The following is a 27,591-nucleotide window of genomic DNA, read 5'->3' as shown; positions in this document are numbered from 1 at the left end:
ATCCTCATTCCTATTAAGTGGTATGACCTTGAGCAAGTTACTTAACATGTAAAGCCTCTGGTTCCTTATCTGTAAGTGGGATAATAATAGTAACAATCTTTTTAAACAGAAAATTGTCAGGTGGATTCTGTATGCTGGAGGTATTGTACTACTGTTAGAATTTTGTAAGAACCCTCTATATGAGATTTAAATTTGTAAAGTGTTGCATATATTTTTCATAATTTATCATTCACCGTTTTAACTATTTTTTCTGTGCAGAAATGACACATTTTAATGTTTTTTGAGATATAAATTGATAAAATTCACCATTTAAAATATATATGGTTTAATATATTCATTGGTTTTAATATATTCACATAGCTTCAACAGTTATCTCAGAATGAGTTTAGAACATTTTCATCAGCCCCCAAAGAAACCCCTGCTTATTAGCAGTCACACCCCATTCCCCACTTACCCCTGTCCCAACCGGCTGTCCTATACAACCGCTGATCATTTTTTTTGTTTCTATGGAGCTGCCTTTCTGGTTAGGTCATAAATGTAATCATACAATATGAGGCCTTTGTTGACTGGCTTGTTTACTTAGCATAATGTTTTCAAGGTTCATCTATGTTATAGCATCTGTTAGTATTCCATCTCTTTCTACTGCCAAATAATATTCCGTTGTATGGATATACCACATTTTATTTATCCATTCATCAGTTCATGGACATTTGTGTTGTTTCCACCTTTTGGTTATTGTGAATATTACTGTGAAGATTCATGTCTAAGTTTTTTTGTGAACCTATGTTTTCATTTCTCTTGGGTACACCTAGAAGTGGATTTGCTGGGTCAAAGGTTAAACATATGTTTAACCTTTTGAGAAACTGTCAGACTTTTCCCACATGGCTGCACCATTTTACATTCCCACTAGCAGTGTAGGAGGGTTCCAGTTTCTCTACATCCTTGTCAACACTTGTTACTATCTGTCTTTTCAGTTATAATCATCCTAGTGGGTTTTGTTGTAGTTTTGATTTTTATTTCCCTGATGGCTAATGATGTTAAAGCATCTTTTCATGTGCTTGTTAGCCATTGAAATAACCCCTTGGGGAAAATATCTATTCACATCCTTTGTCCATTTTTAAGTAATTAATTAAAAAAATTTTTTTTAGGGACTTCCCTGGTGGTACAGTGCTTAAGAATGCACCTGCCAGTGCAAGGGACATGGGTTCGATCCCTGGTCCGGGAAATCCCACATGCTGCGGAGCAACTAAGCCCATCTGCCACAACTACTGACCCTGTGCTCTAGAGCCTGTGAGCCACAACTGTTGAGCCACGTGTGCCACAGCTACTGAAGCCCAGGTGCCTAGAGCCCGTGCTTTACAGCAAGGGAAGCCACAGAGATAAGAAGCCCTGAGCACTGCAATGAAGAATAGCCTGTGCTTGCCGCAACTAGAGAAAGCCATCATGCAGCAATGAAGACCCAACACAGCCAATAAATAAATAATAAATAAATAAATAAATTTATTTAAAAAAATTTTTTTTAGCTGCATCATGTGGGATCTTAGTTTCCCGACCAGGGATTGAACCTGATTTCCTTGTGGTGGAAGTGTGGGGTCTTAACCACCAGACTGCCAGGGAAGTCCCCTTTGCCTATTTTTAAATTGAGTTACTTGTCTTTTTGTTATTGTGTTTTTAGAGCTGTAAAAATATATTCTGGATATCAGTCCCTTATCAGATATGTGATTTGCAGATATTTTCTCCTATTTGTGAGTTTTCAGTTTCTTGATAGTATCATTTACAGCACTAAAGATATTACGTCTAGTTCATTGGTTTTTCCTTTTGTTGCTTTTGCTATTGGTATATTATTTAAGAAACCGTTACCTCATCCAAGATCATGAAGATTTACCCTTATTTTTCTTCTAAAAGTTTTATAGTTTTAGCTCTTAAATTTAGGTCTGTGATCTCTTTTGAGTTAATTTTTGTGTGTAGTATAAGGAAGAGTTCCAGCTTTATTCTTTTACGTTACTGTACAGTTGTCATGGCACCATTTGTTGAAAAGGCTGTTCTTTTCCAGTTGGATTATCTTGACACCCTTGTTGGACATCAGTTGACTCTAAATGTAAGGGTTTTTTTTTTTTTTGGACTCTCAATTGTTCCATTGATCCATATTTCTAGCCTTAATGTCAGCACCACACATCTTAATAACTACTTTAGTTGTGTAGTAAGTTTTGAAATCTGAAGTATGAATCCTCCAACTTTGTCATTTTCAAGATTGTTTTGGCTGTCCTAGGTCCCTTGCATTTCCATGTGAATTTAATTTAATTTAATTTAATTTGACTTTATTTTTGTTTATTTTTTTGGCTATGCCATGGCTTGCAGGATCTTAGTTTCCTGCCTAGGGATCGAACCTAGGCCATGGCAGTGAAAGTGCCTAACCACTGGACCGCCAGGGAATTCCCAGAATTTTAGAATTGGTTTGTCTTTTTCTACAAAAAAGGCAGCTTGGATTTTGACAGGAATTACATTTAATCTGTATATTGTTGACATGTTAAAAATGTTAAATCATTTGATCCATGGGCCATGGGATGTCTTCATTTAATTGTTTAATTTCTTTCAATAATGTCTTGCAGATCTTTGGTTAAGTATTTTGTTCTTTTTGATGATATCGTAAATGGAATTATTCTCTTAATTTCATTTTCAGATTGTTCATTACTAGTATATAGAAATATAATTGATTTTTGTGTATTGATCTTGTATCCTACAAGATTACTGAGCTTATTTATTAGTTCTAATCATTTTTTTTAGTGCATTCCTTAGGATTATCTATGTACAAGATCATGTCATCTACAAATAGAGATAGTTTTACTACTTTCTTTCTAATCTGGGTGCCTGCCCTCCCTTTCTCCCTCCCTCCCTCCCTCCCTCCCTTCCTTCCTTCCTTCCTTTTCCTAATTGCCCTAGCTAGAATTTTCAGTACAGTTTTGAGTAGAGGTTGTGAAAGCAGACAGCCATATCTTGTTCCCGATCTTAAGGGGGTTAGCATTCTGTCTTTCACTATTAGGTATGCTGTTAGCTGTGAATTTTTCCTAAGTGTCCTTCATCAGGTTGAGAGAGTTTCCTTTTTTTTCTTCTTTTTTTAAAAATTTTATTTTTTGGCTGCACTGTGTGGCATGTGAGATGTTAGTTCACCATCCAGGGATTGAACCTGTGCCTCCTGCAGTGAAAGTGCAGAGTCTTAACCATTGGATTGGCAGGAAAATCCCGTGGGAGTTCCCTTCTGTTCCTAGTCTGTTGAGTGTTTTTATTTTGAAATGATGTTGGATTTTGTCAAATCATTTTTCTGTTTCTGTTGAGATGATCAAGTGGGTTTTATGCCTTAGTGTGGTATAGCACATTGATTGACTTGCAGATAGTACACCAACCTTGCATTCCTAGGATAAATTCTACTTTATTGATGGTGTATTATTCCTTTTATATGCTGCTGGATTCAGCATATAATACAGTTGACCCTTGAATAACATGGGTTTGAACTACATAGGGCCACTTATATGTGGACTGTTTTTCAATAACTGTTTACTGCACCATCTTTGGTTAGTTGAATCCATGGATGCAGAACTGTGGATATGGAACCTGAGATGCAGAACCGTGCATATGGAGGGCTGACTGTAAAGTTATATGCGAATTTTCAACTGCACCCCAAACCCCCATGTTGTTCAAGGGTCAGCAGTATTTTGTTGAGGATTTTTTAAAAAATTATTATTATTATTTTATAAATTTATTGGCTGTGTTGGGTCTTTGCTGTTGCACGTGGGCTTTCTGTAGTTGCAGTGCGTGGGGGCTACTCTTCGTTGTGGTGCACGGGCTCCTCATTACTGTGGCTTCTCTTGTTGCGGAGCATGAGCTCTAAGTGCGCCAGCTTCAGTAGTTGCAGCACATGGGCTCAATAGCTGTGGCGTACGGGCTTAGTTGCTCCGCGGCACATGGAATCTTCCTGGAGCAGGGCTCGAACCTGGGTCCCCTGCATTGGCAGGCAGATTCTTAACCACTGCTCCACCTAGGAAGTCCTTGTTGAGGATTTTTATCCCTTGGTATCCATGGGGAATTGCTTCCAGGACCCCTTGCAGGGGAAGCTTAAGTCCTTTATATAAAATGGTATAGCCAGTCCTCCATATCTTTAGGCTCTGCATCTGTGGGTATGGAGGGCTGACTGTAGTTTTCTCATGATGTCTTTGCCTGGTTTTGAAATGAAGGTAATGCTCATGTCATAGAATTTTCCTTTCTGTTATTTGGAAGAGTTTGTGAAGGATTGGTGCTAGTTCTAATTTAAATGTTTGGTAAAATTACCAGTCGAGCCATTTGGCAAGGGCTTTGCTTTGTGGGGAGTTGCAAGCATTAAATTTTAGATGATCGTATTCATCACTCTTTGTTTTCTGTCCATTTGGTCATGCAGAAGGGTCCATATCGTACTTCACCTGCTGTTTCCTCATTCAGAGTTGCAGTATTTGTAGGTAATGCAAACTCCTCACTTAACATTTAACATAGTCTGACACTTATAAGTAATAGTTTTTTCCTGAACTCCCGTGGCACTTTATCTGTACTTCTCTTAAGTGCCTTCCCATGTGTGCTTTTTATTGTGATTATTTATGTTTGAGCCTTGACTCCTCTATTAGACTAAATTCTCTGAAGGAAATATCTCTTCCTATACTACACTTAGAGTTCAGTAACAAGAGTGAAATGTTACTTTAATATTCATGTGAAAATAGCATCTCCATTATTTTTTGGTCTTATTTCTGTCTTTTAAAATATTATGGAATTTGTTGGGACCTCCCTGGTGGTGCAGTGGTTAAGAATCTGCCTGCCAGTGCAGGGGACATGGATTCCACCCCTGGTCAGAGAAGATCCCACGTGCTTCGAAGCAGCTAAGCCTGTGCACCACAACTACTGAGCATGTGCTCTAGAGCCCGAGAGCCACAAGTATGGATCCCACGTGCAGCAACTGCTGAAGCCCGTGCATCTAGAGCCTGTGCTCCACAACAAGAGAAGCCACCTAAATGAGCAGCCCGCGCATCGCAACAAAGAGTAGCCACCACTTGTCTCAACTAGAGAAAGCCTGTGCTCAGCAATGAAGACCCAACTCAGCCAATAAATAAATAAAATTAATGTTAAAAAAATATTATGGAGTTTATTTATTTGGCCTGATCGTGCAATTTGTGCTATAGCTCTGCAAATTATCCGTGTAGCCTGTGGCTCTGTTTCAGTAAATCACCTTCAATCGTAATAGGTTTGGGTTACAGATTGCCTGAGTTATGGGGAAGCACAGGTGGGAAATCCAGTTATTTTGTTACTTTAATATTTGGCCTTTTGTATGAGCTATAGCCTGTAACCTTCTACAGACTGTTTTTATTCCTTTAAATCCTTTAAAGCTGTAATTTTTCTCACAAGAGCTGTACCTTTATTCAGCCTTTTCCGTTCTGGTATTGATAAATTTAGGAATTCTTAAAGGCAGTTATGATTAAACTCTCTTTAAATATCTGACTAAATAAGTGATTCTCAATTTGGTCTTCTCTGAGATATTTCGATGAGTATTCTTCCATAGAATGGTCAAATAAGTTGGGAATTCCTCTTGGAGAGAGACTAAGAGCACATTAGCATATGGAAGACTAAAGAATCTTGTCTGACTTTAATGTGTAAAGTGACTTTAATAATTTTAATGTTTAGTTTTTAATATTCATGGTCATTTGTTAATATCTTGAGCTAGTACTCAGAGAAGCAAACTTTGGGAAATGCTTCTCTAAGTGATTGGTATGAAACCAATTTGGGGCAGCATTTATAAAGAGAAATCAGAAGTGAAAGTAGAGTTAAGTTTGGAAAGTCTAAATGTGTAGGTCAGGGGCTTCCTAGGTGGCGCAGTGGTTAAGAAGCCGCCTGCCAATGCAGAGGTCACAGGTTCGATCCCAGCTCCAGGAAGATCCCACATGCCGCGGAGCAACTAAGCCCGTGTGCCAAAAAAAAAAAAAAAAAAAAAAAAAAAAAAAAAAAAATTAAATGTGTAGGTCTTAGGACAAATACTCAATGGCCATAATTGTAATTATAGTATTTGATGAAGTGGACATGATATATCATGTTCTTACCATTGCTGTTAGGGAAAAAAAAGATTAAAACACCTCCTTCCCTTAAAAAAATTTAAAATCCAAACTAAAAACTGTTTCTTAGACTAGGCTACCATTTGAATAGTGCCTCTTAGCTCACCTCTATTCAGACATAAGATGGCTCTCCCCCCAAGTAGATATCTTTGTTAGGCTTTTCATTAGGAGGAAGATGGAAATTCTGCCCTTAGCTAAGAATTGCCAGGTGGTGCAGGTGTCCTTCAGGTTCTTGTCTAGAAGTAACACCTTGGTCTCTCACCTCCCCATATTTATGTAAGCTTACCTGAGAGAGAAATTTTACGGAGGGTTCCCTGAAAGATATTCAGTTCATGCATTCTCCTGTTCAACACCAACAAGGATGGATAATGAATGATTGAACACATTCTGCTTAAGTTTCTGTTACCTGGCTTTTGTTATCTTTTGATTTATCTTATTTAAACTTTTGTCCCCAAATCAGGTGTCCAGGATGTGAGTAGAGGCCTATGGTCATTGACTACAGATTGTCTTTATACAGAAAGTAACATTAGAACTAGAGTTTTGTAGCCTTGACATTTAAGATTATGCTTTGAAAAGCAAATTAATATGGTCATTTGTAAATATGAGAACCAAATAGATTCATGAGATAGGGACTCTTTGCCCTAATAGTTTAGTACGTTTGTTTAGTAAGAGAGCTAAGGCATGCATGTATACAGTTAATAGACTATAAGATCATGTAAGTGCTGTGCTTTCTGTAAATAACCATATAGATGTTCAAAGAAGAAAATAATCTTAGCTAAGAATAATCTAAAAGTGTTTCCTGGAATAGGGTATCTTATTTTGTCTTTGAAGGATTTCATTTCAGCTTGGTGAGACTTTTCTTACAGAGATGTTATTCAGGATAAGGGCAAAACAGCATCCATAGAGGCATAGCATAGTAATTAGTGCAAAGCAGTCCATTCAGGACCATACATGGACACAGGTAGGTAAGTCTGCTATATGTGAGTATGATTTACAGGCAAACACTTTACCATGGATATCAGGCTTTAGTCAGGGGAGCTGAAGGGTGACCGCAGTCCAGTTGCAAGATAACCAGGATGAAAGAGCCAGAGTTCAGGGTATGGGCCAAGTCAATCAATGGTGAACTGCCCTAACATCATATATTAATAGTTCTTCCATCCTTCGAAATGGCAGTAAGAGCCTGTGGTTAAGATGAATTTTAAAGAATTCTTCCCGTGAAGATTGGGATGGATCTAGCAGGAAGTTAAGAGACATTTTCAGGGTGGTCTTAATTTGTGTAGAGTATAGGGAAGTAGTAAAATATTGAATTGGAAAAGTAACTTGAAGCCAGATGATAAAGGTCTTTGAATTGAAGATGGTTTTTTAAAGACACTACTCTGCCATCTTCATGGTTTGCCGGCTTTCAGAATAAAGTTGTATTCCTTGCCTCAAAAAAAAAAAAAAAAAAGGTCTTTGAATTTCAGGTTGAGGAATTTAGACTTCATTGAATTTTGGAAAGCTGTTGAGGGATAACAACATAATCAGAATGATGTTTTGGGAATACTGATCTGGCAGTAGTGCAAAGATGGATCAGAGTGAGAAGAACCTGGAGGTGGGAAGCCAAATTAGGAAGCAGTAGTCTGGGTGTGTAAATACATATGAATGTACTTAATGCCACTGAATTTTCTACTTACAAATGATTAAAATAGTAAATTTTATGTATATTTTATGACAATAAAAATTTAATCAAACACTTTAAAAATATTCCTTGAATCTCCAGATATCATCATAAGACTTCTTGTGGAGATATGTCAAGAACTTCATGTACCTCCTCCTTTTAGCCTTGTGGAAATGAGTGTGCTATTTCATGGTGGCTGTTTCAGCTATCAGTGATGACATGCTACAAAGGTGATTCTGGGAGAATCAGACTGTAGGATTGATGTGTACTTGGTGTCACAAGGAGGCACATTGTATGTTGTAAGACCATACAAGTAACTCTGATCTTTCCTGGACAGATTGGTTTTGACTTCCTGTTATTGTGCAGTCCAGTTACTGAGGAATTATTTTAAAAAATAGTTCCTTTTGAATCACCCAGTATTTCTTTGTAGTCATACCTACTTACCTCCTTAATTAGGACCATTTTTTTTATCAGCCAAATTAAGTAGAATGTAATATCAGTTATTTTGTAATAAAACCTTAGGAGGGAGACAAGCAGCAATATTTTTTCTTTTTTTCTTTTTTTTTTATTGAACTATAGATGATTTACAGTATTGTGTTTCAGGTGTACAGCAAAGTGGTTCAGTTATACACACAACACACACACAATAAATGCTTGTTGTTCATCTGTTTTAATATGGTGGTGTGCATCTGTTAATCCCATACTCCTCTTATTCCCTTCCCCCCTTTCCCCTTTGCTAACCATAAGTTTGTTTTCTATGTCTTTGAGTCTGTTTCTGTTTTGTAAATAAGTTCATTTGTATTATTTTTTAGATTCCATGTATAAGTTATGTCATACAATATTTGTTTTTCTCTATCTGACTTCACTTAGTATGCTAATCTCTAGGTCCATCTATGTTGCTGCAAATGGCAATATTTCATTCTTTTTCTGTTTGAATAATATTCCATTACTTATATATACACTACATCATCTTTATCCATTCATCTGTTGCTTCCGTGTCTTGATTATTATAAATAGTGCTGCTATGAACATTGGGGTGCATATATCTTTTTTTTAAATAAATTTATTTATTTATTTATTTATTTTATTCGCTGTGTTGGGTCTTTTTTGCCGCACGCAGGCTTTCTTTTTAGTTGTGGTAAGTGGGGGCTACTCTTCGTTGTGGTGCGCGGGCTCCTTGTTGCCGTGGCTCCTCTCATTGCAGAGCACGGGCTCCAGGCGCGTGGACCTCAGCAGTTGCAGCACATGGGCTCAATAGTTGTGGCTCACGAGCTCTAAATGGCAGGCTCCGCAGCTGCGGCACATGGGCTTAGCTGCTCTGCGGCATGTGGGATCCTCCTGGAGCAGGGATCAAACCCATGTTCCCTGCATTGGCAGGCGAATTCTCAACCACTGCACCACCTAGGAAGCCCGCATATATCTTTTTGAATTAGAGTTTTTGTCTTTTCCAGATATATGCCCAAGAGTGGGATTGCTGGATCGTATGGTAACTGTGTTTTTAGCTTTTTTAAGGAACCTCCATATTGTTTTCCACAGCAGCTGCACCAGTTTGCATTCCTACCAACAGTGTAGGCAGGTTCCCTTTTCTCCACACCCTCTCCAGAATTTATTATTTGTAGACTTTTTGATGATGGCCATTCTGACAGGTTATGAGGTGATACCTCATTGTAGTTTTGATTTGCATTTCTCTGATAATTACTGTTGTTGAGCATCTTTTCACGTGCCTGTTGGCCATCTGTATGTCTTCTTTGAAGAAATTTCTATTTAGGTATTGCAAGCAGCAATTTTATATGCTTTAATTTGTATGTGTGTGTATCAAGATGAATTATATGTATTCTCTAAGATAGCTTTGCTTTATTTTTAAAACCAAGTTTCGTTGAAATCTTGTGAAATGGGTACATGTTAGGTCTCATTTTGAAAAGTAGAATTTATTGAAGTCCTTTTCGAAAGTTTTTTTATAAAAACTTTTATAAAAAGTAAAGTATTTTTTTAAACATTCTTTTTTTTAACTGTTACCCGAGACTGATATTTTATATACCATGAAATTCACCTCATTTTTTAAAAATTACTATAAACCAATTGTCTCTCTGTTTTTTAAAAAATATTTATTTATTTTTGGCTGGTTTGGGTCTTAATAGTGGCACGCAGGATCTTTTGTTGTGGCATGCTGTCATCTCTCTAGTTGTGGTGCGTGGGCTTAGTTGTCCCATGGGCATATGGGATCTTAGTTGCCCAATGAGGGATCAAACCCGTGTCCCCGGAATTGGAAGGCAAATTTTTAACCACCAGACCACCAGGGGAGTCCTGAAATTCACCTCATTTAAATGTACAATTCAATGATTTTTGGCAAAATTACAAAATTGTACAACCATCACCACAATGTGGGTTTAGAACATTTCCAACTCCCTTAAAAAAAGATGTCTAGTATCCATTTGTAGTCACTACCCCCTTTACACCCCCAGCAAACCACTGATCTACTATGTGTCTCTATAAATTTCCTTTTCTGGGTATTTCATAGAAATAGAATCTTACAGTATGTGTTCTTTTGTGTCTGACTTCTTCTACTTAACATAAAATTTTGAGGTTTTTTCATGTTATTGCATGTACCAATTGTTCATTCCTTTCTATTGCTGAATAGTATTCCATTTCCCAGACATACCACATTTTGTTTATCCATTCACCATTTGATGGACATTTAGATTATTTCACTTTTTGGCTGTTATGAATAATACTGCTGTGAACATTCACATAAAAAAAAAGTGTTTTTTTTTGTTTTTTATTGAAGTATAATTTGGACGTGTTTTTATTTCTCTTGAATAGATAACTAGGAGAGGAAGTGCTAGGTCATATGGTAACTCAGTATTCAAATTTTCAAGCGACTGCCAAACTTTTCTGTAGTGCCTGTAATATTTTACATTTTCACCAGTGATGTGTGAGAGTTTCAATTCCACATCTTCCCCAACAGTTATTATATTTTTACTGTAGCCGTTCTGGTAGGTATAAAGTGGTATCCCTCTGTAATTTTAATTTGCAATTTTTGATGTTGAGCATCTTCATGTGCCTGTTAGCCATTTGTATATCTTCTTTGGTAAAATGTCTGTTCAGAGTCTTTTGTCCATTTTTCAGTTGCGTTATCTTCTTATTGAGTTGTAAGTGCTTTATAAAGACATATCTAAAATCACGAGGATTTTTTTCTTGTAGAAGTTTTATAGTTTGGGGTTTTACATCTGAGTCTCTGATCCATTTTGAATTAATTTTTGTGCATGATATGAGGTAATGGTTTAAATTCGTTTAAATTCAGCTTTTTATACGTGTTATATATTCAGCTGTCCAGCACAATTTGTTGAAAAGATTTTCCTTTCCCCAACTGAAATTGCCTTTCCCCCATTGAAATTGCCCCATTGAAATTTTCATTGAAAATTAATTGACCATAAATGTAAAGGTTTATTTCTGGGTTTTTCAGGTCTGTCTCATTGGTCTATGTGGTTATCCTCATGCCAGTACTACACTGTCCTGATGACTGTAGCTTTATAATATATTTAAAATCAGGAAGTATAAGTGAGTCAGCCCTGTTTTTTTTTCAAAATTAGTATTTTTTTTTTAAAGTTTCAGTTACAGATTTTTTCCAAAGGGCACTTTTTTTTAAGCTTTATTATTTTTAAAAATATTTATTTATTTATTTGGTTTACTGGGTCTTAGTTGAGGCTCACAGGCATTTTAGTTGTGGCTTGCGGGCTTCTTAGTTGTGGCTCACCGCCTCCTTAGTTGCACAGGCAGGCTCCTTAGTTGCGGCTCCAGGGCTCCTTAGTTGCTGCTTGCCAGCTCCTTAGTTGTGTCATGCGAATTCTTAGTTGCGGCATGCATGTGGGATCTAGTTCAATCCAAGGATTGAACCCAGCCCCCCTGCATTGGGGGTGCAGAGTCTTATCCACTGCTCCACCAGGGAAGTCCTTCAAAATTATTTTGACTATTCTGGTTCCTTTGTGTTTGCATATAAATTTAATAATCAGCTTGTCAATTTCTGGGGGGCTGCGGGGGATGGAGCGGGCACTGGGGGAGGAAAAGCCTGTTGGGATTTTGATAGGGATTATGTTGATTCTGTAGCTCAATTGGGGGAAAATTTTTACCATTCCCTTAAGGAGAAAGATTATATTAGGAAATTTTAAAAATCTGTAACAAAAAGAGAAGACAACTCAAGATAAAGATGTTCTGGTTTTGAGACTTCCCTGGTGGCGCAGTGGTTAAGAATCTGCCTGCCAATGCAGGGGGCATGGACTCAACCCCTGGTTGGGGAGGATCCCACATGCCTTGGAGCAACTAAGCCCGTGCGCCACAACTACTGAGCCTGCACTCTAGAGCCAGTGAGCCACAACTACTGAGCCCTCGAGCCACAACTGGTGAAGCTCGCGCGTTTAGAGCCTGTGCGCCACAGCAAGAGAAGCCATGGCAATGAAGAGTAGCCCCCACTTACAGCAACTAGAGAAAGCCTGTGCACAGCAACGAAGACCCAGTGCAGCCGATAAATAAATAAATGAAAAAAAAAAATGTTCTGGTTTGCTTGAAAGATTATACCTTAATTTATTAGATTATAGACTTTTACATAGTAATTTGCTATTTATTGAGTACTCACTGTGTGTCCGATGGTGGGCTAGTTGCTCTGTGTTGTCCCATTATTTAATCCTGGCTCAATCCCTTAACTCTTTAAAGATAACCAGTTATAAGGTAGAAGATGTTATACGAAAGACAGTGGGGGGGGAAGGTGGTTATATTTGTTGATTCTCTAGTGAAGATGTCCTGACTCTAACATTATCCTTTACAACATAAGGTAGCAAAGAGAATGCTTAGATTTCTTATCCTCCCTTTTATTTTCTTTGCTCCAGTTTTCTAAATCATCTCTAAATCTTTATACTTATGGCATGTTTATAAGGGATTGTAAAATACTCTGCCAGTATATCTATTCCCTTGTAAGTGGGCTACCTCACACATATGTACAGTGTAAATACAAAGTGAAAAAGGGAGCAGCTGTTTTGAAGGGTGATGCTGAAAGCATGTGCTCCTCTGTGAGGTGTTTGGATAGTTGTGAGTAATTATTAATCGTAGGATGAGAGAGAGTTGAGTATAAATTTTAAGGCTCTTTTTCAAAAAAGCATATGAATTTTAATTGTAACAGATGACTATTTCTATATTTTGATGTTTTTCTCATCATTTTAACTTCTGCCTTTGCATTAGAAGGCATTGCCTAACAAGAGCTTTATCATGGTCTTTCTATGGACTGCTGTATTTTCTTCTTGTGTTCTAGAAGGTCTGATTTCTCTTCACATTGATAGCAAGCAGGAAGATTAAAGGGAGAATGAATAGCATTTCATCTTTCACTGCTTATCTCCATTCTGCAGCCGTGCAGTCGGAAACCCTTGTGCATGAAGACAGATTTGTTCTATGGCCTCGGAGTTGGGTGCCGGGGACGATGGCGGCTGCACTGAGCTGGCAAAGCCCCTCTATCTTCAGTACCTGGAGAGGGCCCTCCGATTGGACCATTTCCTGCGACAAACATCGGCCATCTTCAACAGGAATATTTCTAGGTATGGTATTCAATCTTCCCAGTGTAATGTTTCACCACATTTCTTATTCCCATTATTCCTGTAGATTTTCTGTAAAAGTATCTTATGAGTTTTGGGATGTTTGATTTTTTTTTTTCCTTCTTTCTTTCAATAAAATACAGTCAACTTAATCAAAGAATCAGTTTCTTCTGTAAGGTGTTCAGTCTACTAACCATAAATGATAATATTTTGCTGAATCAGCTGTTATTGTGGATTCACCATTCTTCAATTTATAGTGATGAAAGTGAAGATGGACTGGATGACAGTAATCCTTTATTGCCCCAGTCTGGGGATCCCTTGATACAAGTTAAGGAAGAACCTCCAAATTCATTGCTTGGTGAGACTTCTGGAGCAAGCAATTCCGGAATGTTAAACACATACTCATTGAATGGAGTTCTGCAGTCAGGTCAGTGTGGTATGAGATCCCTCTTTGGACTATCAATTCTCTTGGGGCAGGTGTCTTTTCATTTTTTTATTCTTTATGTTTCTTTACACAGAAACAAAATCTGACAAAGGGAATTTATATAACTTCTCTAAGTTGAAGAAAAGCAGAAAGTGGCTAAAGGTAAGATATAAAGCAGAATGTTTATAATTCAAATAACCTACTGAAATTACAAGTTGAAGGATAAGTTACTGACTAATTACGGCACATTGGCAGAGATTTTTCTAGACATTTTTATTCTCGGTGTGGTTTTTCAAGAGATAATAGAGAAAATCTGGAAGATTCAACGAAGTTCATTTTAGCAAACATTTTTGGGAGTGAAGCCCTATGCTGAGAGAGGGAGTACAGAAGTATATCAGATAAGATCTTCACCTCACTGGCTTGTAATCAGGATTATTAATCTATTTTTTAATTTGTCACTTATTAGTTCATTCATTCAGCAGATGTTGATTGTTGCATCCTGCCTTGGGAGATACTGTTGTAGATAGACAGGGTTCCTGCCCTGAGGAGCTTACATTCTAATGAAGGGAGGCAGTGAGTAAGCCTGTAAATAAGTAAATAAATAAATACAGTTTATTTGAAGAGATAACATTTCAGCTGATTGCTGAATGATCACAGGGAACTATGTGAAGCTTTAAGATAAGAGCAATTCAATGAGAAGGAACAATGGCAGAAGTCCTGAGAAAGGAAGCAACTTGGTTTATTTGGGGAAGAAAGAAGGTTGGTATAGCTGGAGCACAGTAAATCAGAGGATAGTAGAAGCTGAGGTTAACTTTGTATACTATGTTAAGGAATTTGTATTTTAACTCTTGTTATAGTGGTAAGCAATTGGAGTGTTTGTAAGCTAGGCAGTGGCATAATCTCATTTACACTCTTACAAGATTACTGTCATTAGCTAGACTGAATTAAGGGTAGCATTTCTTCTATTGAAACTAATTATTTCTCTATTTTACACTTTTCTTATGAAGAGCTCAAAGTAACTTAAAGGTACTCTTTCATTTTTATCACCAGGCCCTTTAAAAGGCTCAGGTGGAAAAGGCTAAACTGTTGGGAATGCAGTAACCTTATGCTTGGCCGTCACATTTTTAAAATTGACATGTGATTCACATACCATAAAATCTACCCTTTTAAAGTGTATAATTTAATAATTTTTGGTACATTCATAAAGTTAATACAGCTATCACCACTATCTAATTCCAGAACATTTTCATCACTCCAGAAAAAAACTCTACTCATTAACAGTCGCCCATTCTCTACTTTCCCCAGCTCTTGGCAGCCACTAATCTGTTTTCTGTCTCTGGATTTGCCTATTCTGGACATTTCATATACATGGAATGGCTTTTACTTAGCATAGTGTTTTCAAGATTGATTTATGTTGTGGCACATTTCAATACTACTTCCTTCATGTTAATGGCTGAATAATACCTTATCTGAATATTACCACATTTTGTTTATCTATTCAACAAAATGGGGGTTGTTTCTTCTTTATTAGCCATCACAGCTTGCTTTCTGTACTCCTTTATGCCCTATAGTAGTTTTTTAAGTTTTGTTTACTTTTTTGCCTTTGTATTTGACATTTAGTTAAATTATATTATGTGTAGCATATGTACTAAGTGAAATTTAGTGTTGTTGCTGTTGATAGCATTTCTCACGTTTTAGGGCTCTTTAATTCTTGACCTCTAGGTTTAATTAGTATCTTTTTGTTTTCATTTGAATTGGTAAAGAACAGTGTAATAGAACTGAAATGACTATCCTTTAGCTGTGTTTGTCATTGTTTTGAGATCTGGAAAAAATCCTTGGATTATAAAAGGATTTGCTTCATATCAGAGGTTCCGTTTCCATTTCCTCCTTTTTTCAGAGCATTCTGCTAAGTGATGAATCCAGTGAGGCAGATTCTCAGAGTGAAGACAATGATGAAGAAGAAGAAGAGGAAGAAGAAGAACTCAATCTCAGCAGAGAAGAACTTCATAATATGTTGCGACTGCACAAATATAAGAAACTTCACCAGAATAAGTATAGTAAAGACAAGGAGGTAAGAGTTTCAGGAGAAATCTCAAATTTTCATGCTGGGTGTTTACCCTCTGGTTTATATTAATTGAAAATACATAATTTTAACTTTATATTTAGGTGGTGGTTTTGGTTGTTCTAATAATTGAAATATATTTCACATACCAAAAAAAATTCAGCCTTTTAATGTATACAATTCAGTTGTTCTTAGTATATTCATAGAGTTTGTAGTTGTAAATATCATCACTGTCTAATTTCGGAACCATTTTCTCACCCCAAAAGCAAATCTCATTTCTCTTAGCTCTTGCTTCTCATTCTCTTTTAAAATTTTTTATGTATTTTTAGTTTTTGGCTACACCACGCAGCTTGCAGGATCTGTTCCCCAACCAGGGACTGAACCCAGGCCACAGTCGTGAACGCCTGGAATCTTAACCACTAGGCCACCAGGGAACTCCCACATCATTCTCTTCAGCCCCAGGCAGCCATCAGTTCACCATTTATCTCTATAAATGTGCTTATTCTTGACATTTCATACAAATGGAACATGTGGTCCTTTGTGTCCAGCTTCTCTCACTTAGCATAATGTTTTCAGGGTTCATTCATGTTGTAGTATGTATTTGTACCTCATTCCTTTTTATTACCAAATAATATTCCAGTGTATGAACATACCACATTTTATTTATCCATGCATCATTGAATGAACTAATTGGATTGCTTCTACTTTTTCGGTTTTATGGATCATAGCTATGAACAGTGAGCTCTTTCACTTTTTGGCTTTTATGAATAGTGCTGCTATGAAGATTTATGTATAGGTTTTTGATGTGGACGTGTGTTTTTATTTTTCTTGGGTATATACCAAGGAAAAGAATTGCTGGGTCATATGATAACACTTTGCTTACCCCTTGGGGGAACTGTTAGGCAGTTTTCCAAAGCAGCTGCACCATTTAAAATTCTTGTGGTTGCTTTTTAATGCAGTTGTTCTTTGGAAGTGTTCCTATCTTGGAAAAACTCCCTTTCTTCACATACTAACATTAGATTGATGATAGTTTTAAGTGACAACTATTTGAATGCTGTTACAAAGCCCTTCTGATTTTTGTCAGAAGTGTAGTACTTTGTACATAATGAGCAATAGAATATTTAAAGACCTAAAAATTTTCCAGCAATTAGTTAAGATCCAAAGTTAGTTCAGAAAGCTCTGAATAATATGTTGAAAGTTATAAGCCTGCAGAAGTAGTAAATAGTAAGATATATGACTTTTGACTTAGACAAGGAGTTCCTTCTTAAAATACAGTGCTGTGGCAGTTGGTGCTCAAAATATTTGGTCTTCTTAAAATTGAAGTAAAACACACATGTGGGAAAGTCCACAGATTTTAAGTTTACAACTCAATGAATGCTTTAACAGAGGACCTTGTAATAGTTCTCCTTGACACTCTTCTATCCTAGTTTCAGTCCTTCAACAACTCATTTGGCTAGACTTCTCTGATGGAGCGGTGGTTAAGAATCCTCCTGCCAATGCAGCGGACACAGGTTCGAGCCCTGGTCTGGGAAGATCCCACATGCTGCGGAGCGACTAAGTCTGTGCACCACAACTACTGAGCCTGTGAGCCACAACTATTGAGTCTGTGTGCCACAACTACTGAAGCCAGTGCACCTAGAGCCCGTGCTCCGAGCACAACAGAAGAGAAGCCAGAACAATGAGAAGCCTGCTCACCGCAACTAGAGAACGCCTGCACGCAGCAATGAAGACCTAACACAGCCAATAAATAAATTAATAAATTTATTTAAAAAAAAGAAAGCAACTCATTTGGTTATAATTCAGGAAGGAGATTCAACAGTAGATTACCTAATTTTATTTATCTTCATATTTACCCATTAGTAATAGGTCAGACAAAATTTGAGCTTTGGACGTCAGTTTAAATGAAATGTTTGAAAAAATTAATTACTCTCCAGACAGAAAAAAATAGATTATTCATATGTTAGAATTCTGGTAACAAAGACACTATGTATAATGTTGTCAGACTCTCTTAGTGGGAAATGAAGAGAGAAGACTTCAAAGATTGAAGAACTGGGATGGCTGGGTACTCTTCATACCAAATATAAGGCTAAGAGCTGGGAAAGCAAGCACTAGAAACCTTAGTAAATCTGAGGACCTATTGGTAATAGAAATATGATTTATTTCTTGTTGATGAATTCAAGAGGAGACCTTTCTGCAATGACAAATATATGTCAGGACAAAGTAAATTTTCTGGTGGAGAATCAGAATCATGAAGGGTTTTTTGTTGTTTTGTTTTTTAAGTTATTGTTTGTTTGGCTGTGTTGGGTCTTAGTTGCAGCACACGGGATGTTGGTTGTGGCATGTGGGATCTTTCATTGAGGCACATGGGCTTTTCTCTAGTTGTGGCACATGGGCTCTGTAGTGGTGGTGTGCAGGCACAGTAGTTGTGGTGAGCAGGCCCTAGAGTGCATGGGCCTAGTTGCCCCACAGCATATAGGATCTTAGTTCCCAGACCAGGGATCGAACCTGCATCCTCTGCATTGGAAGGCGGATTCTTAACCAATGGACCACCAGGGAAATCCTTTAAGTTATTTTCAACAACTTGCCATGTGCATAGCCAATGAACCCATTTTTGTTTTGAAGTTAAGGAAATAATTCACTTTGATGTCTTAAACCTTTATTGGTCTCTTTGTGGGAAAAATACTGTATGTAGGAACTGTGGTTTTTCTATGAATCAGCTTTCTTTAGTAAAGATGATTTGAAGGCTGTGCTGTAGAAAAGACAGGCCCTTCTAAGCATCACTGTCTTTGCCTGCTTCAGTTACAGCAATACCAGTACTACAGTGCAGGCCTGCTCTCCACATATGACCCTTTCTATGAGCAGCAACGGCACCTTCTTGGACCCAAAAAAAAGAAATTCAAGGAAGAAAAGAAACTTAAAGGTGAGCATATTGACCTGCCTTCTACCTTTACTCATTCTTAGTTTCGGGTACATTTGCACTTTGAACATAATCCATGTAGTAGAAATTTGCTTTATTTGAAAAACCCTAGTCTCCCTTATCTAATTACTGGTTTTAAGTATTATTAAACATATTTCATATTTGGTTTATGATCTCTTCTAGAATTATAAAGACATGAGAACTGTAGATTCTTTGCCAAAGGTTTAAGCCAATTAGGTTATTCTTTTTTTTCACATACATACTCTCCAAATATTGAAAATGTTCTGGGACGAGAAGTTGATTATACACTGGAAAGTATGAAGAGTAACCTGAAGTATTTGGAATAAGTTATAATTGATAATTGTTGCTTTGTGTAGTGATTTAAAATAGATGCCACCTGATGATTTTCTGTAGCGTTTGTTTGCATGTTTACCAGGAAATGTCTTTTCCTCTTACTGAGTTCCAAGCAGCTGGAAGTCAGGAAGGAAACAGGAAAGTTTTATACTGTCTGTACTAGGCAGATTTTAATCCTCTAAAGGCATGAACTCTGTTCAGAAACACTCTTTTCAGCCTTCTTCCCTTATTTCTTCCACATCCTGCTTGTTTATCTCTGTATTTTTTCTCATCCTTCCCCTCAAACTAGGCTTTTGTTTCATGTGTAATTTTCTTTTCACAGGTCTCAGTGTCATATCAGTTAATGCATTTTTTCTTTCTCTGTTATTTTTCTTTAGTCACCCTGCATTGCCACTAAGTAGAAACGCTTCCTTCCTTTTGATCATTACTTGAGCTCATGGTACTTCATAATCCTCCTTTCCTATTGTTGGGTTCAAAAGAAATTCAGTTCTTAGCTTCTCTTCTATTTCTCTCTCGTGTGAACAGAGGGAGTATCCAGTGTTCTTTTCCAAGGTACTGTGATCTTCTTGGAATATTCATGGACCTAAGTAGGTAAAGGGATAGACATTGCCAGTCACAGTGGAATGAGAAAAGAACCTTGATTTTTCTTAAAGTGCTGAGGTTGTTTTGTGACTTTCTCCTGTGGAAGGGAAGAAATGCAACATTCTGAGAGTCTGTTTCCTTTGCAGCTAAGTTGAAGAAAGTGAAGAAAAAAAGGCGAAGAGATGAAGAGCTTTCCTCTGAAGAATCCCCTCGTCGTCACCACCACCAGACCAAAGTCTTTGCCAAGTTCTCTCATGATGCACCTCCTCCAGGCACCAAGAAGAAGCACTTATCCATTGAGCAGCTAAATGCTCGTCGCAGGAAAGTGTGGCTCAGCATTGTGAAAAAGGAACTACCAAAGGTAAGTGAATGCCTCCAGATAGAATGTTTTCTCTGCCTGCTCTCCAAAGAGAAGCTGTGAGAGCTAGGTACTTTCACAGGGTTCAGAAAGAAAACTGATCTGTTGGAATTGAGGAAACCCTGAATAGTACTCTCTTTGGTTAACTGATTTTCTAGAATTTGATCAAAATTCACAAGATAATTTGTTATGCTCCTTTGCCAGAAAAATGGAGGGATGAGGAAGGAATGCAGTTTTCTTTACATAAAGCAATAGAGATTTGAGAGCAAATTGGTAGGTAATAATACAGGAAATTAAAATAAAATGATGGAGATGTGTTTCTTAGACTTTATAAATATTCAGCTGTTACTAAATAATCATAGGTATTAGAAGAAAATGTGAATGATTTTGGAAAAACATGTATTCATTTTGCACTTTTAATTTGAATGTTTTATTTTTATATACTAATTTTAAACTTAAAAGTTGCAGGGATAATGCAAGGAATGTCCATATACCCTTTACTTAGATTCACCAGTGGTTTGCATTTTACCCAGTTAATTGCTTCATTATAAATTGATTGCAATCTTAATAGAAATATAAACAGGATATTTTATGAATTTAGAAAAGTTGATTCTAAACTCAATGTAGAAAAAGCCAATATACAAGAATTGCTAAGGAAACAGTAAAAAAAGCCTCCCCAAACATTAAAACATACTATAAAATCTCTACAATTAAAACAGTGTGGTACTGACACATGAATAGCCAGATGGACCAGTAGTACATTTTATAAATGGTGCTGAGACAACCAGATAGCCATTTTGAAAAAGATAAAATTAGATCTGTATCTCACACATATACTCCAAATGGATTTGGGATCTTATAAAAAAAAAATGAAATCATACAAATATTAGAATAAAACGATTGCATTTCTATCTGATGTTTGTGTAGGGAAAAAGTTTCTAAGTATGATTCAACATCCAGAGGTAATAAAAGAAAATACTCTTAAATTTGACCACATAAAAATTTATTTTTGCATAACAAATGACAACTGACGGGGCTTCCCTGGTGGCACAGTGGTTAAGAATCCACCTGCCAATGCAGGGCACACGGGTTTGATCCCTGGTCTGGGAGGATCCCACATGCTGTGGAGCAAGTAAGCCCCTGCACCACAACTACTGAGCCTGCAAGCTGCAACTATTGAGTCTGCGTGCTGCAACTACTGAAGCCCACATACCTAGAGCCCGTGCTCTGCAACAAGAGAGAGAAGCCATGGCATTGAGAAGCCCACACACCTCAACGAAGAGTAGTCCCTGCTCACCACGACTAAAGAAAGCCCATGCACAGCAACAAAGGCCCAATGCACCCAATAAAGAAAGAAAGAAAGAATTAAAAAAAAATTTTTTTTGAAGAACAAGTGACCACAGATTCAGTAGACAAATGGGAAAATGTCATGAATAGACAATTAGCAAAGAAAAATATAAAAATGGCTCTCAAACACATTAAAAAGTTTGACATTCTCTCATAATTGGAGTAATACAAGTTAAAATAACACAGACACCATTTGTCACCTATCACACTGGCAAAAATTGAAAAATAGTCAACACATTCTGTTAAGGAGTCTGTGGGGAAACAGGTGCTCTCATACATTATTGCTAGGAATACAGATTAGGACTGTGTTAGTGGGGGGAGTTGGCAACACCTAGCAATCTGCAGATGCACTTACCTTTCAAATCAGCACCTCCAGTTCTAGGAATCTACCATAAAAATGCATGCAAACAAGGTTATTCATTGTAGTATTATTTGTAATTGCAAAATAATGGAAACAGTCTAAATGTCCATTTATGGGGCTTGAATTAAATGATGCTAGACCTACCCAGTGGATTATTATGCTGCTGTTAAAAAATAAAGAATGAGGAAGGCCTCCCCAAACTGATATGAAGTGAATTTGAAGACATACAGTTAAGTGAAAGAGGCAAAACACACATAAAGTAAATATACCCTTCATGTAAGACCAAAGGGAATACAAGAAAGTACACAAATATCTGCTTATTCGTCCAAAAGAAATTCATGAAGGATGAACAGAAATGAAAGTGATTGATTCCTTATAGAGGACAGGTGGGAAAAAGGTAGAATGAAGGGAAGGAATGGGAACAAGGTAGCAGGGATGAGGGGAAAGGAGTCTTTGAGTATATCTTGTTTAGGGCTGACTTTTAGAACCATAGTAATGTTTCACATATTTCTGATATACCTCCTAAATAAAAATACTAAACCAGCCAGGATGTGGGATAGGGAGGTTGAGGGGATGTGTGGGCAAAATGGAATAAAAATAGGAACAAATGAACTTAACTGCATTAGAAATGAGTAACATGGGGACTTCCCTGGTGGTCCAGTGGCAAAGAATCCACCTTCCAGTGCAGGGAACATGGATTTGATCCCTGGTTGGGGTTCTAAGATCCCAGATGCCTTGGGGCAACTAGGCCAGCATGTTATAACTACTGAGCTTGGGCACCCCAACGAAAGAGAAGCCTGCTCACCGTAATGAAGAGCCAGCCCATGTGCCGCAATGAAAGATCCCACATGCCTCAACAAAGATCCCTTGTGCCACAGCTAAGACCTGACATAGCCAAAAAATAGAGAGAGAGGGAAAGAAAGAAAGAGGGAAGGAAAGAAAGAAAGAAAGGGAAGGGGAAAGGGGAAGGGAAAGGAAAGGAAAGGAGAGAAATATTAATTTAAAAAAAAGAAATGAGAAAAAGAAATGAGTAACATAATCTAGTTGCAGGGAGTGGGGAAGAAAGAACTCATCTAAGTAACTGAGGAAAACAGTATTTTGATTGAATATATAAAGCTAAAAGACCAAAGAAACTATACATAAATGCCATGATTGACATAGTAAAAGTGTTTCTCACAGAGGAATAGATTAGCAATTTTGAAACTATGAGGGGGAGTCAAAAATTATCTGCACTCTGGTTATATTAAAACTTCTGTTGGCTGCACTGTCTTATCAGAGCTTTCTGTTCAAGGCTACTGTCTCCCCAGTCACTGATGTGCAGGTATGAACGTGTTACATCAGTTCATATGTAACTGCAGAGTGAGCAAAAATGGATGCCCCACTGTGATTTGCACAAAAGAAGAGCAGTGTGTGGTGATTTGTTTTTTGTGGTCTGAGAGTATACCTGGTGCCGTTATTTATTTTTATTTATTTTTTATTTTTTTGGGGTACACCAGGTTCAATCATCTGTTTTTATACACATATCCCTGTATTCCCTTCCTTCCTTGACTCCCCTCCTCGAGTCCCCCCCACCCTCCCCGCCCCAGTCCTCTAAGGCTTCTTCCATCCTCGAGTTGGACTCCCTTTGTTATACAACAACTTCCCACTGACTATTTTACAGTTGGTAGTATATATATGTCTGTGCTACTCTCTTGCTTCGTCTCAGTTTCCCCTTCACCCCCCGCCCCCTCCCATACCCCGAGTTCTCCAGTCCATTCTCTGTATCTGCATCCTTATTCTTGTCACTGAGTTCATCAGTACCATTTTTAGATTCCGTATATGTGAGTTAGCATACAATATTTGTCCTTCTCTTTCTGACTTACTTCACTCTGTATGACAGATTGTAGTTCTATCCACCTCATTACATATAGCTCCATCTCATCCCTTTTTACAGCTGAGTAATATTCCATTGTATATATATGCCACATCTTCTGTATCCATTCATTTGTTGATGGCCATTTAGGTTGCTTCCATGTCCTGGCTATTGTAAATAGTGCTGCAATAAACATTATGGTACAAGTTTGTTTTGGGATTATGGTTTTCTTTGGGTATATGCCCAGGAGTGGGATTACTGGATCATATGGTAGTTCTATTTGTAGTTTTTTAAGGAACCTCCAAATTGTTTTCCATAGTGGCTGTACCAACTTACAGTCCCACCAACAGTGCAGGAGAGTTCCCTTTTCTCCACACCCTCTCCAACATTTGTGGTTTCCTGGTGCCGTTATTTAGACTTTGTGTGCAGTATGGAGAAAGTGTTTTGTCTCGAAGAAGCGTGTATGAATGGATGGAGAAGTTCAAGGAAGGTCACCCAAGTGTTAGCCATCAGGAAGGAGCTGGATGCCCGTCCACATCCACGGCTGATGACAACTTTGAGCTTACTTGTGAAATGATTCTTTTGAATAGGCGAGTGGCAGTGGATTATGTAGCAAATCATTTACAAATCAGCTGTAGCTCTGCCTATGAAATAATCCACTACAGACTTAGGTTTCAAAAAGTTTGTGTTGAAGCCTAAACTTCGAATTAAACACAGAGGACTGCTATCCAAGGGTGTTGTGATCTTGCATGACAACGCACGACCGCATACTTCTGCCCACACCGCCAGCACTCTGCAAAAACTTTATTTTGAGATGTTAAAGCATCCTCCCTCTAGTTCTGATTTTGCTCCATCAGACTTTCACCTGTTTGGTCCCCTGAAAGCAGCTCTACAAGGACGAAGATTCACTTCTGATGAAGAAGTGAAGACATGGCTCGCAGCTCAGCCTAAAACATTTTTTAATGAGGGAATACGAAAGCTTGTTGACAGATGGACAAAGTGTATTGAGAAATGAGGAGGTTATGTTGAAAAATGATGTATTTGTCTTTTCTAAAAGTTAATTAAAATAAATTTTATAGCCAGAGTGCGGATAATTTTTTTTAACTTTTTATTTGTTTATTTTTTACAATAAACTGCATATATTTAGAGTGTACAATTTGGTATCCCAGTCTCCCAATTCGTTCCCCCCCCAACCCTCCCCGCTTTCCCCTTTGGTGTCCATATGTTTGTTCTCTACATCTGTGTCTCTATTTCTGCCTTGCAAACCGGTTGATTTGTACCATGTTTCTATAGGCCACATATATGTGTTAATATACAATATTTGTTTTTCTCTTTCTGACTCACTTCACTCTGTATGACAGTCTCTAGGTCCATCCATGTCTCTAGAAATGTCCCAGTTTCATTGCTTTTTACAGCTGAGTAATATTCCATTGTATGTATGTACCACATCTTTATCCATTCATCTGTTGATGGACATTTAGGTTAGTGCAGATAATTTTTGACTCATATTTGTACTTTATGTGTATACTCGGATTGAACAAATAAGTAAATATATTGTAGATGAGAGCCAGTTTCTCACTGCTGGACAAGAAGTTACAAGTAAGGACAAAGGGAAAGCTAAAATGAAGCCAATGAAGTTTGATTGGAATCAGAGGTATCAGTATAAATTCATGGTTTTACACACACACACACACACACACACACACACACACACACACACACACACAGAAATATCCTTAGGTATATATGCATGGATTAGTATTCATGTATGTTTTTTTCCTAGCTCTGTTTGCTGAGAGGGCCTACGAGCAGTGACACCCCAGTAACAATGAGGATACCTAGCAACCAGGTCTTGATTTCTAAACAACTTTTATTCTCTAATAAAAGGAACCAGGGCTCCTTGAAGAAGTACCTTGTTCTAGAACTCAGCAGGGAAAACACAAAATGAACCTTAAGGAATTTTCTGGTGGTCCAGTGGTTAAGACTTGGAGCTTTCACTGCCAGGGCCCGGGTTCAGTCCCTGGTGAGGGAACTAAGATCCGGTAGGCCATGCAGCGCACCCAAAACCAATATGAACCTCAAACATTTTTAAGTGGTACCAGGAAGTAAGGAAGTTCTGAAAAAAGATTGGGGGCAGGGGGTGGGTGGCTTGTCAAAAGAACATAGGAGTCAACCTGAAGGAGCGCCTTATGGCCAAAGTTAGAATAATTTGAGCAACAGAATAATAATAATACTGGATTTTAATGCATAGAATGAAAGAAATATTTATCAGTCTATACTGTCATAAGTAAATACTTGAATAGACAATAGTATAGAAAGGAGCACCTCTTCCTTTCAGTATGAATTCCAGATAATAAGTGTAGAAGGAAAGAAGGAGATAAAATTATCCTTACACAAACACCACAGTAATAATTGTTGCAGATGACATTTATGAAGGCTCAAGTCAGAGGGCAAAAGTTAGAAGAGAAACAATCACATAGCCTCAAGACTGGCAGAGTGCACCTTAACCAAATGATCAAAGTAAACGTCACTAGTAATATAAATTTTGATATCATGAATTCCTTGATATGATGCACTGAGAGGAGCACATCATCAACACATTTCTCTGGTATTCTTGCCATAGTGCATAATGTCATTCCAATCTTGAGGAAACACCAGAAAACCACACATTTTGGGACACTTACAGAATAATTGATTTGTGCTTTTTCAAAGTGTCAAGGACATGAAAGTGAAAGATTGAGGAAATGTTACATACAGGAAGAGATTAAGGAGAAGAGCAACTAGGTGAAAGTGTTGTGGGATCCTGTATAGGATACCGGAACAGTAAAAAGATATTAGTGAAAAAGTTGTTGACATTCAGTGAAGACCTATAATTTAGTTAATACTTTACCCGTTATAATTTCCTTTCTTAATAATTGTGCTATGGTTATATAAGTTGCTAAAATTAGGGAAAGCGGGGGTGGGGAGTAGTAAGGGAACTCTACTATTTTTTTGCACCTTTTTCCAAAACTCTAAAGTGAGTTTAGTTTCCTCACACTGTTTACAAAAATAAACTCAAAATGAATTAAAGGCCTGAGAAAATCTGATAAGATCTGAAACCATGAAACTCCTAGAAGAAAACATGGGCAGAACCACCTTTGACATAAATTGTAGCAATATTTCTTTGGATCTGTTTTTTAAGGCAAAAGAAGAAGTAAAAGCGAAGATAAACAAATGGGACCTAATTAAATGTAGAAGGTTTTGCACAGCAAGGAAAACCATTGACAGAATGAAAAGATAACCTACAGAGTGGGAGAAGATATTTGCAAGTTATATGACTGGCAAAGGGTTAATATCCAAAACAGCTCATACAACTCAGTATCAAAAAACAACCTAATCAGAAAATGGGCAGAAGACCTGTATAGACACTTTTCCAAAGAAGACATGAAAATATACTCAATATCACTAATCATCAGAGAAATGCAAATCAAAACAAAAATGAAAAAAAAAAAAGAAAAAACAAACCCCAAAAATGAGATATCACCTCATACCTGTCAGAATGGCTGTTATCAAAAGAACCACAAATAAGAAATGTTGGAGAGAATGTGGGGGAAAGGGAACCCTAGCACACTTTGGTGGGACTGTAAATTGGTGTGGAGGTCCCTCAGAAAACTAAAAATAGAACTGCTGTATGATTCAGCAGTTCCACGCTGGATATCTATCCAGAAAAAAACAAAAACACTAATTTGAAAAGATACATGCACCCTGATGTTCATAGCAGCACTGTTTACACTAGCCAGGATGCGGAAGCAACCCAGATGCCTATCAGTTAGACAAATGGATAAAGAAGATGTGTATATCCAATGGAATATTACTCACCCATAACAAAAAATGAAATTCTGCCATTTGCAGCAGTGTGGAGGACCTAGAGAATATTTTGTGTAGTGAAATAAGTCAGAGAAAGACAAATACTGTTATGTTAATACTTGCATGAGGAATC

The 27,591-nt window shown here is 37.5% G+C and overlaps 1 protein-coding gene across 3 annotated transcripts in view; it reads left to right on the top strand.

Annotated features, from left to right (window-relative positions):
* Positions 1 to 27,591, top strand: part of INO80 (INO80 complex ATPase subunit) — a 133,887-nt gene that overhangs the window by 14,276 nt on the left and 92,020 nt on the right. For 2 of the 3 annotated variants that reach the window (XM_057721738.1, XM_057721740.1), the window contains exons 2-7: positions 13,173 to 13,358; positions 13,613 to 13,782; positions 13,874 to 13,941; positions 15,677 to 15,850; positions 18,641 to 18,761; positions 19,841 to 20,055. In XM_057721738.1, the coding sequence (XP_057577721.1) occupies positions 13,216 to 13,358; positions 13,613 to 13,782; positions 13,874 to 13,941; positions 15,677 to 15,850; positions 18,641 to 18,761; positions 19,841 to 20,055 (891 nt within the window). In that variant the 5' untranslated portion in view covers positions 13,173 to 13,215. Of the gene's footprint in view, positions 1 to 7,879; positions 8,010 to 13,172; positions 13,359 to 13,612; positions 13,783 to 13,873; positions 13,942 to 15,676; positions 15,851 to 18,640; positions 18,762 to 19,840; positions 20,056 to 27,591 lie in introns of those variants that run through there. The other variant, XM_057721739.1, reaches the window with a different exon arrangement.

This window comes from Hippopotamus amphibius, chromosome 2 (assembly GCF_030028045.1).
Source record: "Hippopotamus amphibius kiboko isolate mHipAmp2 chromosome 2, mHipAmp2.hap2, whole genome shotgun sequence".
Lineage (NCBI taxonomy): Eukaryota > Metazoa > Chordata > Mammalia > Artiodactyla > Hippopotamidae > Hippopotamus > Hippopotamus amphibius.
The sequence above is the reverse complement of the archived record's forward strand: the minus strand, read 5'-3'. Positions and strand labels throughout refer to the sequence as shown.